Source organism: Sceloporus undulatus, chromosome 1 (genome assembly GCF_019175285.1).
Source record: "Sceloporus undulatus isolate JIND9_A2432 ecotype Alabama chromosome 1, SceUnd_v1.1, whole genome shotgun sequence".
NCBI classification, from domain to species: Eukaryota; Metazoa; Chordata; class Lepidosauria; order Squamata; family Phrynosomatidae; genus Sceloporus; species Sceloporus undulatus.
The window spans coordinates 208,692,269-208,708,672 of record NC_056522.1 but is presented as its reverse complement, the minus strand read 5'-3'; the positions used below and the strand labels follow the sequence as shown (position 1 = coordinate 208,708,672).

The 16,404-nt window shown below is 37.0% G+C and overlaps 1 protein-coding gene across 1 annotated transcript in view; it reads right to left on the bottom strand.

Moving 5' to 3' along the window:
• The window catches only part of TLK1 (tousled like kinase 1), a 47,510-nt gene that overhangs the window by 2,072 nt on the left and 29,034 nt on the right, over positions 1 to 16,404 (bottom strand). The window contains 11 exon segments of the mRNA XM_042465393.1: positions 3,865 to 3,903; positions 3,906 to 3,977; positions 4,235 to 4,315; positions 4,317 to 4,347; positions 6,885 to 7,020; positions 8,636 to 8,805; positions 9,174 to 9,263; positions 9,352 to 9,443; positions 10,896 to 10,977; positions 12,488 to 12,585; positions 15,859 to 15,925. Coding sequence (XP_042321327.1) covers positions 3,865 to 3,903; positions 3,906 to 3,977; positions 4,235 to 4,315; positions 4,317 to 4,347; positions 6,885 to 7,020; positions 8,636 to 8,805; positions 9,174 to 9,263; positions 9,352 to 9,443; positions 10,896 to 10,977; positions 12,488 to 12,585; positions 15,859 to 15,925 — 958 coding nt within the window.

Below are 16,404 nucleotides of genomic sequence, written 5' to 3'. Positions count from 1 at the left end.
GGTATCAGCCATCAGCCTACACTATAAGTTGTAATAAATGGAAGCATGAGCTGAACATCCATGGTTTACATTTGATCTCATGTTGAATTCCACAGATGGTCTGCAGCAAGCTCTGCTCAGCTACTGCGTCCTAAACCACCTGCCATTACACTAAATCTCTTGATTAATGTACAGATGGGCAAGCACTAATGTGAAGTACGTAGAATATTTAATTTCTTTCCCTCTAAGTATTACTAAAAAAAGGAAGATCATAATGAACTGCCAATGACGTTTGAAAATATCTGCAGAAGAAAGCACTTATTTAAATGCCCAGTGAAGTTTTTGATTTGTTTACAAAGTACCTACCTTTAGAAAAGCTGAGAGATCAAAATCTGCTGCTGATCCTCTTAACAATCTAATTAATTTTACAATTTAATATCTTTTTATTTTCAGTGTTCTGACAATCCCTAGATGCTTGTCTGTTCTACACTGATAACATGACAGCGTGTTATTTAGTAAAACTCACTTCAAGGTCAGGTAATGCCAAACTAAACTAAGCTGAAATAATATTTTATGAATAGTTGATAGATCTTTAAAAAGGAGAGCATTTGAAAATATTATATACAAAGACATTCTCAGAAAGAGGACTGCCATATGAACAGAATATGACAGAATATGACAACTAGTACAGAACACAGAAAACTCAGATTTTATTTAAGAATGCTTCTCATGTCAAATAAGATGCAAAAAGAGGCAATCAGCTCAATGCAGAAAGACCAATTTGCAAAGGGTATAGAGTGTATACTACATTTGATCCTGTATTTAATTCGTTCAGTGCCTTTCTGTAATATGTGCTTAATAGCTTTTACAAAATAAGTAAAAAACAAAACAAAACACACAGAAGAAAATGTAAAACCAAAATATATTCAGTTGCACTTAACTATTTTACCACTCCTTGATCCAGTGAAGAATCCCATCAGTTGAATGGAAAGAGGACTGTTTTTTGCTGAATCCCACCCACCACAACCTTGCCACTATGCTACTCTAAAGGACCCTGTTAACCCTCTTAAGCAGATGGGGGCATAGGCAGCTGCAAAGGAGAAGGGAGGGGTTCTGTGAAAAATGCTTTGTTTCCATTTTGCTGACATAAGCCTCTCTGAGACTAAATAGCCTCTTGTCAGCAGAGGGATACAACCTACTGTAGGAAATTGCAGATAATTTTAGCTAAATTTTCTTGGTGCAAAAGTTATGTTTTTCTAGAACAAAAGATTATTCTGATTTATGGGGGGAAAAAACACCACCAAAGCACATGCTTTTCTTGCGGCTTCAATAGTACTTATAAAATATATGCATAGCATAAACATTACGTATTGCCAAATCCAAAAAACACGCCGACATCACTCAAGTGTTAGTGATTAGAAGAGGAGTATCAAGCAATTTGCTCCCTGAGAGGCAATTGACTGCCTGACTACTGAACAAAGGTTGTTTGTGGTGATAGGCATAGAGCTCCAGACTTCCTGCAATGATGGCCTGTTGCAGAATGGCCCCATTTGTGGGACTTTACATAAGCCACAATACAATACTGGTTCATGGAATACCATTTCATGCCAAAATACATTGTGATCAGTACCCAATTTTTTAAAAATATAAATTCAGAAGCTAGGTCTATGAAAACCTAGTAGTCACAGGAGAAATAAAAAAACAGAATCTCAAAGCTGAGAGGTATGATACCTCTCAGTAAGAAATGTTAATCAATGTGAGTGGGGAAGTTGATGACTGGGGATCTTGGAGGTCTCACATTCATATGGCTGCTGTAAGCTGAAGTCATCTTGACAGTAAATAATAATAACAACAGATCAACCTGCAGAATGGTAGTGCTCTATCTACATTTGAATTCCCCATGGGCACCTGGATGTCTACTATCAGAAGCAGAAGGAAGTATCCAGATGATTGGGTTGTAGGGTTCCAGGGATTGTGTTGCAGGATTGTGTTGCACAGACATACTTCACATTTCCCCCTACAGCAGCTTTTTTGACAAGCCTTTCCTGAAAGTTGAGGAAGCCAGTGGAGTGACATCAGAACCAGCATGAGGAGATGAAACCACAATGGCAAGGCAGAACGTTCCAGTGTATGTATGGAAGAGCTATAAGGGCTACATGTTAGGGTCTTAGGATCGGAGCAGAAATGCAAAATTAGATGCTTTGCTCTGGCCAGTAACATCATCTTTAAATATAATTATCTTATGGTGTAACATTTTCTTTTTTAAAAGCAATGCAAGATCTATCTGTTCATTACTTTAAGAAAAAGGGCATGAGGAGGAAAACAGCAGTTTTGATTCCCATGTGCTTCATTTTTAGTATGGCACAGTTCCTAATGTAGATTTTTCGTTTACTAGCATTCCTCAGCTATGGTGACCTAGTAAAACTCCAAATTCAGCACTTAGCAGATATAGAATCATAGAATCATAGAATCGTAGAGTTGGAAGAGACCACAAGGGCCATCCAGTCCAACCCCCTGCCATGCAGGAAATCCAAATCAAAGCATCCCCGACAGATGGCCATCCAGGCTCTGCTTGAAGACCTCCAAGGAAGGAGACTCCACTACACTCCGAGGAAGGAGTGTGTTCCACTGTCGAACAGCCCTTACTGTCAGGAAGTTCCTCCTAATGTTGAGGTGGAATCTTTTTTCCTGCAGTTTGCATCCATTGCTCTGAGTCCTAGTCTCTGGAGCAGCAGAAAACAAGCTTGCTCCCTCCTCAATATGACATCCCTTTAAATATTTGAACAGGGCTATCATATCACCTCTTAACCTTCTTTTCTCCAGGCTAAATATCCCCAGCTCCACTCATCTGAAATATTGTCAAGAGTCTTGATGAGAACATCAAGCAAGGGTAGGCCAAGAGTGACTCCCAAGGGCAGTTTTTGTGGCCCCTCATCCCTAAACCCCTGTACCTCTTTTGGGAACAAAAATGCAACTGATCCTCCTGAAGCCTTTGGGAGGGAAGATCACCTTTTAAATAGATTGCAGACCCATCGGCCTGTTAAATATAAAAAAGACTGGTTTTCAAAATCAGAAGTGGAGCTTTTGGCTCACTTCCATTTTTATTTTTTCCGTCTTTAGCATTATTTGTGCCAATTGGGGCCCTCAAAGATGCCGAAGGCAATCCCTGGACCTGCAACATTGCAGAGCCCACCGAGGGCCGTAGTGGAAAATAGACCAGGATGGTAATAGGCCAGAGTAAGGGGAGATGAGACACTTTGAGATAAAGAAAGACACCATGTAATAGTTAAAAACCAAACCTAGAAGTGCACCCAAACACAGGCGGGTTATAAACCTCCCCAGGAAGTACGACGCTCTGCGCTTACTAAGGGTTAGGAAGGCCGTATTAGGTGTTAGAAGGTCCTTACTTACTTCCTGACGGCCCTTCCTCCCAGACGAGCAAGAGCGCGGACTTATGGCGGTGCCCATCCACATGGGCGCCGCCATTTTCGACGTCTTGGATTATGTGCTTCCAGACTGTCGGCAGCGGAAGTGACAACCGGTGAGGGCATGCTCCGCCCCTCGCCGCGCGCACTTCGCGCGTCCAAAAGGAGTGCCATTCAGCGCTCCTTTTTTGCTGCGCAGAAGCCCTCGCGGTCTGGCCCTGGGGCCTGCCCTGACTGTAGCGAATGGCGGCGGCGGGAAAACGGCCCCTTGAGGCCGTTTGTAACCCCACACGATCTGAAACTTGGTAAGTTTTTATTCAAAACCATCTACATATTGTGCTCCAAACAAAATACCACATACATTGTTATCTTTTGATGGAATTTCCAACCTTAATATAAAACTAAATCCATCCTAATCTAGATACATAGTCTTCTAATCACTTGAGTTTATGAACATTACCTTGGCTTCATTGCGCACAACAAGCTTTAACTGGAAACTGCAATTGCAGTGGCCTTTTAATATTGGATTTTCTGGAGTATATCTTTTTGGAACTGGTTAAGACCACATATGGGCTAGAAAGAAAAGAGGTTCAGACTTCATGATGGTAATTATTGAAAAGAAGGCGGGAAGTCAGCCAACATTCACTTGTTCCTTTAACAATTACAGTCGCACAATTTTTAGAATTTATAAAAAGTTGTCGAGTGGTTGGAAACACTGTATGTTATCACCCAAATATCACCTATTTGGGGGAATCCAATTTCCTAAACACTGCCTAGTAACCTTTTAGATAAACTTCAAAAAGTGAAAAACTCACATTTAAAGACATTACCTTTCGACCATACAGACACGGAAAAATTACTCCAAACAGACCACAATCAATCACCTTATAGATATCTTTGGAGGCTCTTACAACCCACAACAAAGCACTCTTGTGGCAAGTACCTGGATATAAGAAAAGAAGAAAGCAAAGGTGGGAAGAGAGGAAAAAAGACATAATTTACTACAAACAGAGCACTAACAGGTTTTCCTTTCCAGTACCCAGCCTAGTTTTGTGAAGTATTTAAGAGCTAAATAAATTCACAATCCAACAAGAGCAAGACACAGGAAGACCAATAACATTTGTAACTTCATGTCCTACTGCACATACACGGTAATTACTCACAAATATATAAAGAGACCAATTGGGAGAACTCTCAAATCTATAATGTACAGTACTGTCATGTTGACTCACAGGATTGCTTGATTATAATTCCTATACAAACCCCGGCCAGAGTTCTAAGATCTACAGCGGAAGCCTTTCTCTCAGTTATATACCACCATATCACAAGCTTGCTTGGTGAGGACACAAGATGGCTGCTCCCACTCTCTGGAACTCCCTCCACAAGAGGCTACGGTGGCTTGCTCCCTACTTTCCTTTACACCAGCATGCAAATACATTTTTGTTTAAGCAGGCTTTTAATGTGTGAGGCAGAATTCAAAGATATAGTCCGTGTCAGTCGTAAAATCAGTATGTAAAGAGATCTTGTAGCATCTTTGAGACTACTGAAAGAAGTGGCATCATAGCTTTTGTAAACTTCAATCTACTTCAGTTGCTGTCTGGTGTGAATCACGACAGCCGAGTCACGGGAGCAAAACGAGCCGGTGAGCACTGGTCAGAGGCGTTGTGCCACCCAGTAGTGTCCAACTCTGTCACTGCATATAGCAAGGTTAAAGTGTCCTTCACAATACCGTTGACATCGCCCACAATGATTAGGGGGCCTCCACACACTCATCCTCCATGTGAGTATTCCATACATGTCAGAAATGCCCTTTTACCCCTTCATTGGGCAAACAGGCCAGTCCCGGCAAACCAGGGGATAAATGGACAAAATTCAGACACGAGAACTGATGACAGAACACTTTCATCTCTCTGGGCTTCCATCGCAAACCACAGAGCAGTCCGTTGAACAAAAGAACTTGCAAAGGAATGATTGAAAAGAGAAACGCGCAGAAGGATAAGCAGCTGTGGGCAGGAGTAATTTGTTAATATCCACGGAGTAGCTGACGGAGTCAATCGGCATGGGGTAACAAAGATAAAAGTTTCCTGGCACACTACATATTTCAACACTAACTCCCATCCTCATGAAGTTGCTCTTCACATATCCCTATCTGTTTCCCGCACTCATCCACTCTTCATACCTGCAGGCTTCAGCTTCCTTGTTGTCTTTGTCCACCAATGAACATTGTCAGAAATGGAGTTGCAACTTCATTTCCATACATAAATGATTTTGAATTTGAATCAATGTTTTCACATACAAATGACTTATATAGGTCTATTACTGACTTTCCACTGCACCAAATGCATCGGAGGAAGTAGACTGAATTCTATGAAAGCTCATGCTGCCAACTTCTTTCCTTCATGTGTAAGCAGGGAAGCTTCTTGTTGGAATGTGTTTTTATGTCTTTTAAATGAATACTGTTTAATGAGAGAATTTTAATTGCTTTACATTTTTACTGTTAAGGTGTTTTTTTTAACCGACTGTATTTGGGCTACTTTCAGTCCTATTCTGGGAGAAAGATAGCATACAAATGAAATAAATAATTCCTACTACTCTTCAGAGTATTATGGATTTATAGTTCATATGTCACACCAAAGGTCAATTTGAGCATCCAAATACTTTCACACCTTCCTTCTTGGGTGTGCTCCAATTTCCACTTATAACTTCTCACTTTGGGTATAATAAAGCCTTTACACCCTGATTGACAAGCAATTATGTTTGCTTTTCAAACTGGAAGCCTACTGCTATCAGTGATTTCCACTTCCGGTTTGTCTTAAAAACACAAATTACATTATGCTTTTTCAAATGTAACAGACAATGACATGGCCAAATCAGGAACTGGGGGAGGGCATCTGAGACTGAGAGTCTAAAGCTCATATTTATGATTCAAAAATGGTGAGGTTGTTACAAAACATATGGACAGTTTGAATGTAAGCCACTGTGAAAACAGGAGGAAGGAGGGATAGAATTGTTGAAGACATTTGCTTAAGCAAGCATGCAATATTCAAGTAAAACATGTAATGCATTCAATATTTTCAAACAGCTGTTTGGTAGGATGCTGGTTTTGATTATCTATTAATGAAGCACATGGTAATTATCAAAAAACATAAGCAACGATAAGCATATTGAATCCAAAAGTTACATATATTAGCCAATATACTGCCTTCCAACATAGGGCTATATCCAAAGTTATCTTTTAAAAAAACACACCAAAGTTTGCATTAGTGGTAAGCTAGAAGCCAGACAGTAAATCTTTACAATAATGTTTATGAACATTTTCATAGCTGTCACTTTTATTAATCTCAATATGTTATAGAAGAATATCATTAGGATACAAAACTGAATTAATCTGTCAATTATATAGGTATGGCAGGATTATAAAAATAATGCTTATTATGTTACTAAACAAAACTTTTACAAAATGGAAACCAATAATATTACCAGTAAGTCCCAGCTCCTTGTGAAGTTAGGTCCATTCCATCTACACCATAACTATCATCATCCATTATTTTAGACAGGCCAAAGTCTGTGATCTTTATTTCTCCACATGCTGTTCCATCTACCAAAAGGATGTTTCCTAGAGAGAGAGAGAGAGAGAGAGAGAGAACATTTAAAAAATAATAAACAGAAGTCTAGTCCCATAAAGGTGCTAAATTATAATATTTCATTATCATGATCTGGATGATGTAGTTTTACAGACTTGAAACACTCTAAACATAGGCGTATCAAAAGTCATGTATCTACAGGTTACTTGTAGAATTGATCCATGTATCATTTTGAGAAGAAACAATTATGTCTAAATCACCACTTGGAGAGTATCAGACAAAATATTTACCATTTTGTTAATATCAAGCATTCCCAAGCTTTCACTTCAGTGAATACACTGAAGGTATGACAAATGTTGAACAATATGTTTGCTGTACATTTTACAGATGTATGAAGTCATCATGAACATGTAATAAAGCCAATCCAATCTAGTTTTGAAAGAGTTTGGGTAGTTCTTCCACTTAATGAATAACATTATGCATAAGAGTAAAATTTCAACAATTGTGTGGGGGGAAAAATGCCTGAAACATTTTTACTGCACAGTGGGACCATGGATGGCAAGCTGCTCGTTGTCCCTAATGGTGGCGCGGATGCATGCACATGCCACAATTGGGGACAACGGAGGCTTACTTGAGGTCCTATTGTCCCTAATGGTAGCACGGCCATGTACACATGCCACCATGGAGACAATGGGACTTGAGGTCCCGTGGATTTTGATATGCCCAGGGGGTCCGGAACAGACCGCAGATACTGAGGTCTCACTGTACTTTCATTGTATTCTGATTTTTCTAGATTTATGTAATTGTGTATTTTATTCTGTTTATTGTCACTGATACCACAGTGTACTAAATAAAAACAAATAACAACTTCTTTGCATATTCAAAAGCAAAATTCATGATGAATAGTTCTTTGTGTAGTGAGGGCAGACTATGCAATTGATATTTCACAACTCAACTGTGTGGTTAAGTACAAGGAACTTAAAATCATTTTAAAACTGGTATATGTGGGTATATACATAGTACTTTAAGTAAAGGTTTGAGCCATAATTTAAGGAATGATTTTCTGTTTAATAACTATTGCAGTTTTAGTGCTACCTTAAGCCATTTCTAATGATTTTATAGCTACCAAGACAGAACATATACAGCAAGCTTTAGCTTCCAAGGAATATAAATACAGTCGAATGTGGAAACAAATAAGAATTATAGAAGACAAAAACCAAAGGGATCAAGAATATAACATGTAAGTCAAAACAGCTAAAAACCTCAAACTCAGAAGCAGACAGGATGGGATGGAGGGGAAAAAATAGAAAGGACACTTTCAAAGTGAAAAATAAAGAGGTGATCAAAGGAATGGGCTAAGAAAGGTGAGACAAAAAAAAAGCTTTAAGTGAAAATACTGCATATGATAGACAAACATTTCTGCAAAGGATTCAAGTTAATGAAGGTTATTCTCCCTGCCATGAATACAAGACCCCTTTGTGTGCGCCCCCCCCCATCCATACTACATTTAAAAACCAAACAATTTAAAACTTGGACTGTTGCAGATTCAGTAGAGAGGCAGTTTGACTACTAGTAAGAATGGAAAGATAAACAAGTTTCACAGAAATGATACATAATATCTGATATTGCCCAACAGTTCTGATTTACCTGGTTTAAGATCATAGTGTATTATAGGTGGCTTAATCTCATTGAGATATCGCAGTGCATTTACTATTTGCATTACAATAGACCTGGCTTCTTTTTCTGTCATTAGTTTATGCTGCTTAAGATAGAAATCCAAGTCATTGCCTTCACAATATTCTAATACTGTACAAAACCTAGGAAAGTGGAAGAAAATAAAGTTTGTTATCCAAAAAGCCTATCTAATGTTTGAAACATACAATGAAAAATATGAACATAAACTTATATACAATATTTCAATCATTACAGTATGCATTCTTTAAAATTATTTGCAATATTTAAAAATACTTACTCAGCAAGACTGAATCACAAAATTTAAATTACACATGCCTAGCCACTCAATTAATGGAAATTTACATCAAGTATTGGCTTACCATTAAGCAACCGATTCAGTGGGCTACTCTATGACAACTGGATATGGTACAAACCAAATTCTTCCTCAAGTAACGCATTAACTTAAACAAATTAGTCTGAAAACATAAAAGATGTCAGTTTGCATACTTACGTATCTGTATCTAGGGAGAAGTAGTCATACAGCTTTACTATCCTTGGATGATCCAGTTCTTTGTGTATTCTATACTCTCTGCAGGCATGCCTTAAGTAAAGAATTAATTGTGACCATTCAAATAATATTTTAATTTGTTAAAAAGTGGTTAAGTAGTTTTTTAAAAAATAACACTTACTTATGATAGTTTTCTTTTTTCTCATCCCGCCAGCTTTTGTTAAGCTGATGTATCTTGACAGCAGCATATCTTTGTTCATAGAGATCAAAAGCCTGCAAGATCCATTGGGTGAAAGTGGTAGAAAACGTATGAGGGTTTTTTTCCTCCCTTAAATCTGAGTTAAAGCTTCAAACAAAGACACTAAGCCACACTTTACTATAGGAACATAAGAACATGCCTTGCATTGAATCCAGTCACACAAATTATTTTAGATTTATTTCACCAACCATTAAGTTGTTCAACAATCTGCTCCAGGAGTTACTCAGTGAAGCTCCATCATTTCTACACTCTGTGAGATGTGGGAGCTAAACAGGCTATCACCTACTTGGAATACTCATCTCCAAGAGAATGCTAATTACCATAGTTGTTACTTCCATGTACTTCATTTCAACAGATTATAAGATTTCTATTTTCCAAATCTCAAACTCGGGATTCTATCCCAGTGGTTAGTCCAGTTTCAAATAAGAGTCTGAGATCTCCCAAATTCAGCACCACCTCATTTCTCTTTCTCCCCTCACCTGTCCCAGTCTTAATGCAGCCCTATTATTTCAAAAATCCCATCAATGCAGAAATGTAGCTAACAATAAAAAAGCTCTGCCATCTGACACAAAAGAGATGTACAATAAAGCCTTAAAAATGGACAGACACATATATTCTCTATGGACATGGACACATTTGCAATTATCTGAAGGACTGCCTTCTCACACATGAGCCTGCCTGCCGCTGAAAACTAATTTGGAGGCCAAAATCTAGTTATTGCCATCTCCTGAAATTAGACTATCACAAGGAGATTCCTTTCAACAGTGGCACCCAAACTGTAGAATTTTCTTTTAGACACTGCCAGCTGGTGCCTTTCTTACAATTTTTTAGGCATAACAGCAATGGCAAATGAAATTGTTTAATATGCATTTTATATATTTAAATTACTGTTTCAAATTTTAAACTGCTCTAAGTTGTTTAAATTGATTTATTTGTATGCCACCCTGAGATCTTGTGATACAAGGTGGGATATAAATGTTTTAAATAATATGCAATTTTCTGTCCAGCTTAATTGTTAGAATATCAGGAACTTCTGGCTCTACTTTAGGTTCCTGTTTTTAAAAAGGGGTTGAATGAATGCCATATTAACTCTGTTCTTTTTTATAACTGTTTATATATTCTTTGTAATTTCATTTTTTTTGGTGTTAATATTATAAAGTTTCATTTTGCCTAATAAGTTCATGTGATGCTTGAATTATGAACTGAAGTTAATTTCAGGTATGGTTTGTTGAAATCACATTCATTTTTTCTTTCTTATGAGGACATGATAAATTATTGTTTATCGATGTGGACGGAATGAAAACTTCCAAACGTGCACATTTGTCAAAAGAGAAAGGCTAAATAAAAGTGTGTATCTTTTTATTAAAAATGTTTATCTTTATTCTGTGTTAAGTGAGGTTCTTCAGCAGCATGCTAGTGGGTTATAGTTTAAGAAAAATATATAAATACAAAACATGGGACATTACCTTATATACTTCACTAAAACCACCTCGACCAAGTAAATGAAGCAACAAATACCGCTCATTTAATGTAGGGTGATCTTTGAACCTTAAAAAATAAATCAGAAACATTGTTCACACAAAAAATATTTAGTTTAATGATATATTTAATACTTTTTAAAATGAAAAAAAAAATGGTTCCAAATGTAACAGTAACAGAAACACACTGATGTTCTATATTGCTTACTTGGTAAAGTACAATATATGATGTCACTAAAATAGAAAATATTGCATTATATATGTCCTTGATTTTATGCAGACATTCTTCCTCCTCATTATTATTACAGTATAATTTATTGGTATAATAATAATAATAATAATAATGAGGAGAATGCAAGTCTACATAAAAATCAAGATCACATATAATGCAGTATTTTCCATTTTGCTCAGAAGCAAATTTGATTGCGTTCAAAGAGAATTATTCTTCATAGTACTACTGATTCCTATAGGTCCGAAACCTCAGTAGATTCAATGCTACATTATGTAGCTGTGGTAGGTGTGCCCAAACTCTTTAAACGTAAAACAGTATCACATGATGAAACATCACTGGCAGCAGTCGTTCCATCAAGCCATGGCAAAGGGAAAGAGCAACTGAAATTATCTGTAACTTTAAGAATCAATTACTGGATGTGTTTTGTTCCCCTTTTCCTCTCCAGTCCTTTTCACCTTTAGTCTTGAAAACTGCATGCAGGGACAGTCATATTTACTGACTTGATTTGCGCTAATCTGAGAGCTTTTTTGTTTGAAGAGTGCAAAATAGATGCAATAATTAGATTAAAATTAGCCACTGGTAGAAACACCCATGCAGAATTCTTTAGAGAGATTCCTAGCTAGATAAAGTACAATGGTCAGAATTTTTAATTAAAAATCTATGTTTGAAAACTAAATACATTTTTTTAAAAGTTGAAAGCAGGATTATTAATATTTGTGAGCTTTCGGGTCACATAGGATTTGACCTATTAGTTAAGGTGGGAGAGGTCAAGAGAAAAGGAAACAGAGTGGAGGAAAGAGAAATTGGTGAGCCCAATTCAAGCACAGCTGCTATTGAGTAAATGGTAACCTGGGGGCAGGGGAGAAAACCTTGAAAAGAAACATTTTTCTAAGTAGGGCTGCATCTACACTGCAGAAAATCCAGTTTGATACCATTTTAGCTGCCATGACTCAATACTATGGAATTATGGAAATTTGTTTGCTATGGCACCACAGCTCTCAAATTACAATTCCCAGAATTCCACAGCACTGAGTCGTGGCAATTAGTGGGAATGAACTGGATTATTTCTGCAGTGCAGATGCAGCCTAGGTGACATTTTATTGCAGGTACACTTATAACTGCTTGATGCTGAAGTATCTTTCTTTTTTTAATAGCAATTCACAAAACCTTTTAAAACTGTCATTTATTTTACTTCAGTGATTCTGAAATCCCAACAGTACTTTTCCATAATTTTAGTAAAAGAAAATTCACAGTTAAGAGTATGCTTTGCATAGCCTGGTGTCATATTTACTCCAAAGCTAGTAAAGTATGAACAAAGTAATGTGAAAGATTAAATCTACTTCCTTACTGGGAATTATCTTCATTATTTATTCTTTTGAGCTCTCGTATGTGAAGATTCCTGACTCGTTCCAGACGTTCAAGTTCAGCTTGTATTTCAGCTTCTTCCTGCAAATAAAAATAATGAATTTATATTCAAAAAGAAAGTATTTTTATCCATATCCAACTGTAGAGATGGTAAAAGATAACTAGGAAAGTACAACCTGAAAAAGATTGCCTCTACTACTGGCTTTGCATTATGGAAGATGAAATATCAATTTTTTCTGGATCCCAATCATCCAGGGTCCAAAAATACTGCAGAAATAATCCAGTTTGAGATCGCTTTAAGTGCCCTGGCTCAATGCTAGGGAATTCTGGGAATTGTAGTTTTCTGAGACATTTGGACTTCTCTGTCAGAGAGCTCTGGTGCCACAATAAACTACAATTAATAGGATTCCCTAGCACTGAGCCAGGGCAGTTAAAGTGGTCTCACACTGGATTGTTTGTGCAGTGTGTTTTGGACCCAGGTTATACCTGAGGGTTAGGGAAGCCAATACAACAGACTGGGGTACATCAGAGGACTGCAGCAGATACAGTTCAGAAACATACATTCTAACTTGCACATATAAAAATGCTTACTGCTAAGGCAAAACAAACATGGGGTATAATCATACCTGTGAACATTTTTCAAAAGAAATTCAAAGACATTTTAGAGAAAAATAAATTCAAGCAATGATTCCTCTGACAAAAATCTAAGTAATGTAAAGCATTTGTTCTTGTACTGTAGGACAGCTACTGTAAGATTAAATACATCTGGGTTAATAACTACGGTAAATAAATGCCAGTTTTGCTTGTCGACAGGTAATCTTTACAAATCAAAGGTAACAGGCAAAAAGCTATAAGGCAGTTTATGTCTGTGCAGTGTGTATGGTCTACGTGGTCAACGTATCCACATCATATAATTCTGGCAACAACTGGAAACAGCAGATATACTAATTGCAAATATAAATAGCCTGAGCAGAGTTTTAATAAGTTCTCACTCCTTTACAGTGTGGGGCTACAGGTCAAACTTATCAAGAAGGTTTAATTAAAAGCCATTCGATAATATCCAAAGCTTATTTGGAATCTAAATATATCATTAATATTTTTTCATTTAATCCGGAAGTCTCATTCACCACATGCAAGGCTTTTTCTAACATTCACTCTCATTTTTCCGCTCCAGTAAACAAAACAAAAACAGTTTAAGCCTAGCAAATCTATTTCAATAAAATTTTGTCCAAACACACTGTTAACATGTGTGCAAAAGTTTTATAATCATTATTCCAGAGTCAAATTTGTCTCAAAATGTGTTTGTTTTTAGCAAAGTTATTTATTTTCCTTCTTTTAAGTACAGTTGACCCTCTGTATCCATGGATTCTTCATCCACAAATTGAGGTATCTACTTCTTGAAAATATTAAATATATATATATACATTCCAGAAAGCAAATCTTTATTTTGCCATTTTATATAAGGGACACCATTTTACTGCACCACTGTATTTAATGGGATTTGAGCATTTATAGATTTTGGTATCCATGTGGGGTCCTGGAACCAAACTAGAGTGGATACCAAGGACCCACCGTATTGCAATTAAGACAGGAGATAGTACAGTCCCTGTAAACAAGACAAAACTGTTTTTAACTTCAATTTTTTCCTCTTTGAATATTGTATTTAAGTTCCTTTCTTTTCTCGGAATGGGATCCATAGTTTTAATTAATTGTTCAAATGGGCATGACACCTAAAAGATCCACCACTACTAAATTAAAGCATGTTTTTAGGAATTAATTTCTGCACAGTTTCATTAACTTTACACTGTAATGGCTTGACCAACACTTCAGCAAAGATTCCATATTATGCTAACATCAAACTGTCTGGACCTGGGCCTTTATTGTCTTTCAGTACTTTAATACCAGCTATACAGGTGCATTAATACCATTTATTTCCTTTGGGGTTGTCCACACTGGCCACATAAAGTGGCTTATAACCACTTTGAAGGCTGGGTGTTTAGACAATGCACAAGGTGAAACCGGGAGGAAAGTAAAATGAAGCCGTGCTGTGGGGCTAAAAAACGGAGCAAAAACAAGCTGGGATACTCCAACTAAGGCAGAAAATGTGCATCATCAACCGGAATATAAACAACCTAGTGGCAGTATGGGGCTGTGGCAAAGCAAAAACACGATTACCAATAATGCAATAGATGTAATTACAACATACACAAACCAGCTAGTCCAACAGGGAGACACGGGGTGAAGCCTTCTGAAGGGAGGCTCCATGATTGTGTTTTGCCAGTGTATCACTGGACGCACCAAGGCACTGTGCAGACTGTGTATCACATGTGTGACTATGTGGCCAGTCATACCAGTGGATGTCCAATGGAATGGCATCTGGGTAGAAAGGAGGAGGTAACTGGAGGTCACAGGCAGTGAGCTTGTGTGATTGTGTTTGTGCATGGTGAGGAGGTGACAAAAAAATAACTGTGCAGTGCAGCTTGATGCTGCAAGGTGTGGACAGCCCATGAGTATTTAGCCACCTTGGGAGCAGGCCATGCAGACAGCAGGGTTTTGACCTGCTTTCAGAAAATCCAGGATCAAGTTGCGTTTTCCTGTCCATCTGCTCCTGCCCTTTGTCAAGCCTGGTCCATCTAATATCCTTTCTGCTTTGTTTAATGTTAATTCACCCCACACACTCAGGTCCTCTGGGAAGAATTTACTGCAGTTAATGAAGAGCAGGCTGGCTGCAGTTACCCGGAGTACCTTCTCATCTGCTGCTCCAAAATTATGGAATGGCCTGCCAGAAGATATCCAACATATCACTAAACTTGAAGACTTCAAAAAAGCTGTCAAATATGGATTGCCCAATATCTGCTCCAAGATGTCTTGCCCGAGTTGTGACTATTTTAATTGGATTTTAACTGTTTTATAATGTTGTTGTTTTTCTTTTTGTAATTATGTGGATTAGTTTAAGGATAGGTGATAAGGGATTTATGTAATGATTTATTTATGTCTTTATGTATGTTATGTATGCATCTTATGTTGTAACCCGTCTTGATCCTTTCGGAGAGATAGGATATAAATTAAACTTCTTGTTGTTGTTGTTGTTGTTGCTGTTATTATTATTATTAATTCCAAATAATGTTCCAGTAATAAGGAAAACAACAATAACAACTGTAATGATGAAGGAGAATTGGAAATTATTTTTTTAAAAAACAAACTGCTACTTTTTGTAGGCCAATAACATGCTGATGGCCAAATAAGACAAGACACCACTATACAGTAGATTCTGTTCTGTAAGGCAATTTAGTTCTATGACTACAGAAGCAAGATTTTTACATGATTATGAAAATGTTTAAATGTTAAACATACCTTCTTGAGATGTCCTAATCTCAGTTTGAAAATTTCTTCTTGTTCATGATATTCTGCCAGTGTTAGCCTGCAAAGATTAGCATAGATAATCAATTATTTTAAACTAAGGCCAAAAATAATTGCTTTTTTGAATTTAAGTTAACAAGTAGAGTGTGTCTACATTATTGATTACTAGTGACTGTATCCACAGTCTTTTCCACTCTGTTCTCCAAAATGGTGGCAGATTAAAATCAAAAGTCCCTAACTCTGTGTCTGATCTTTGACTCAAACATAGGTGATGCTTTTTTTTAACAAATTAATTTTTATTACACAGTATATAATTCAAATTATACAATTCTCATTTCATAATATGATTTTCTCCCCTTTCCCTCCTCCCAAAAATAGCATTGAGGGAAATACATTCCAATCAAGTTAACAATAATTATCGGAGATGTGGAAAATATCATTAATTATATTTTTTTACTTCTTCATACTCATTTTACTTTCCACTTTCTTAATCACAATTTCCCATTTATCTTAACATGATTATTTATTACTTTCCACAAT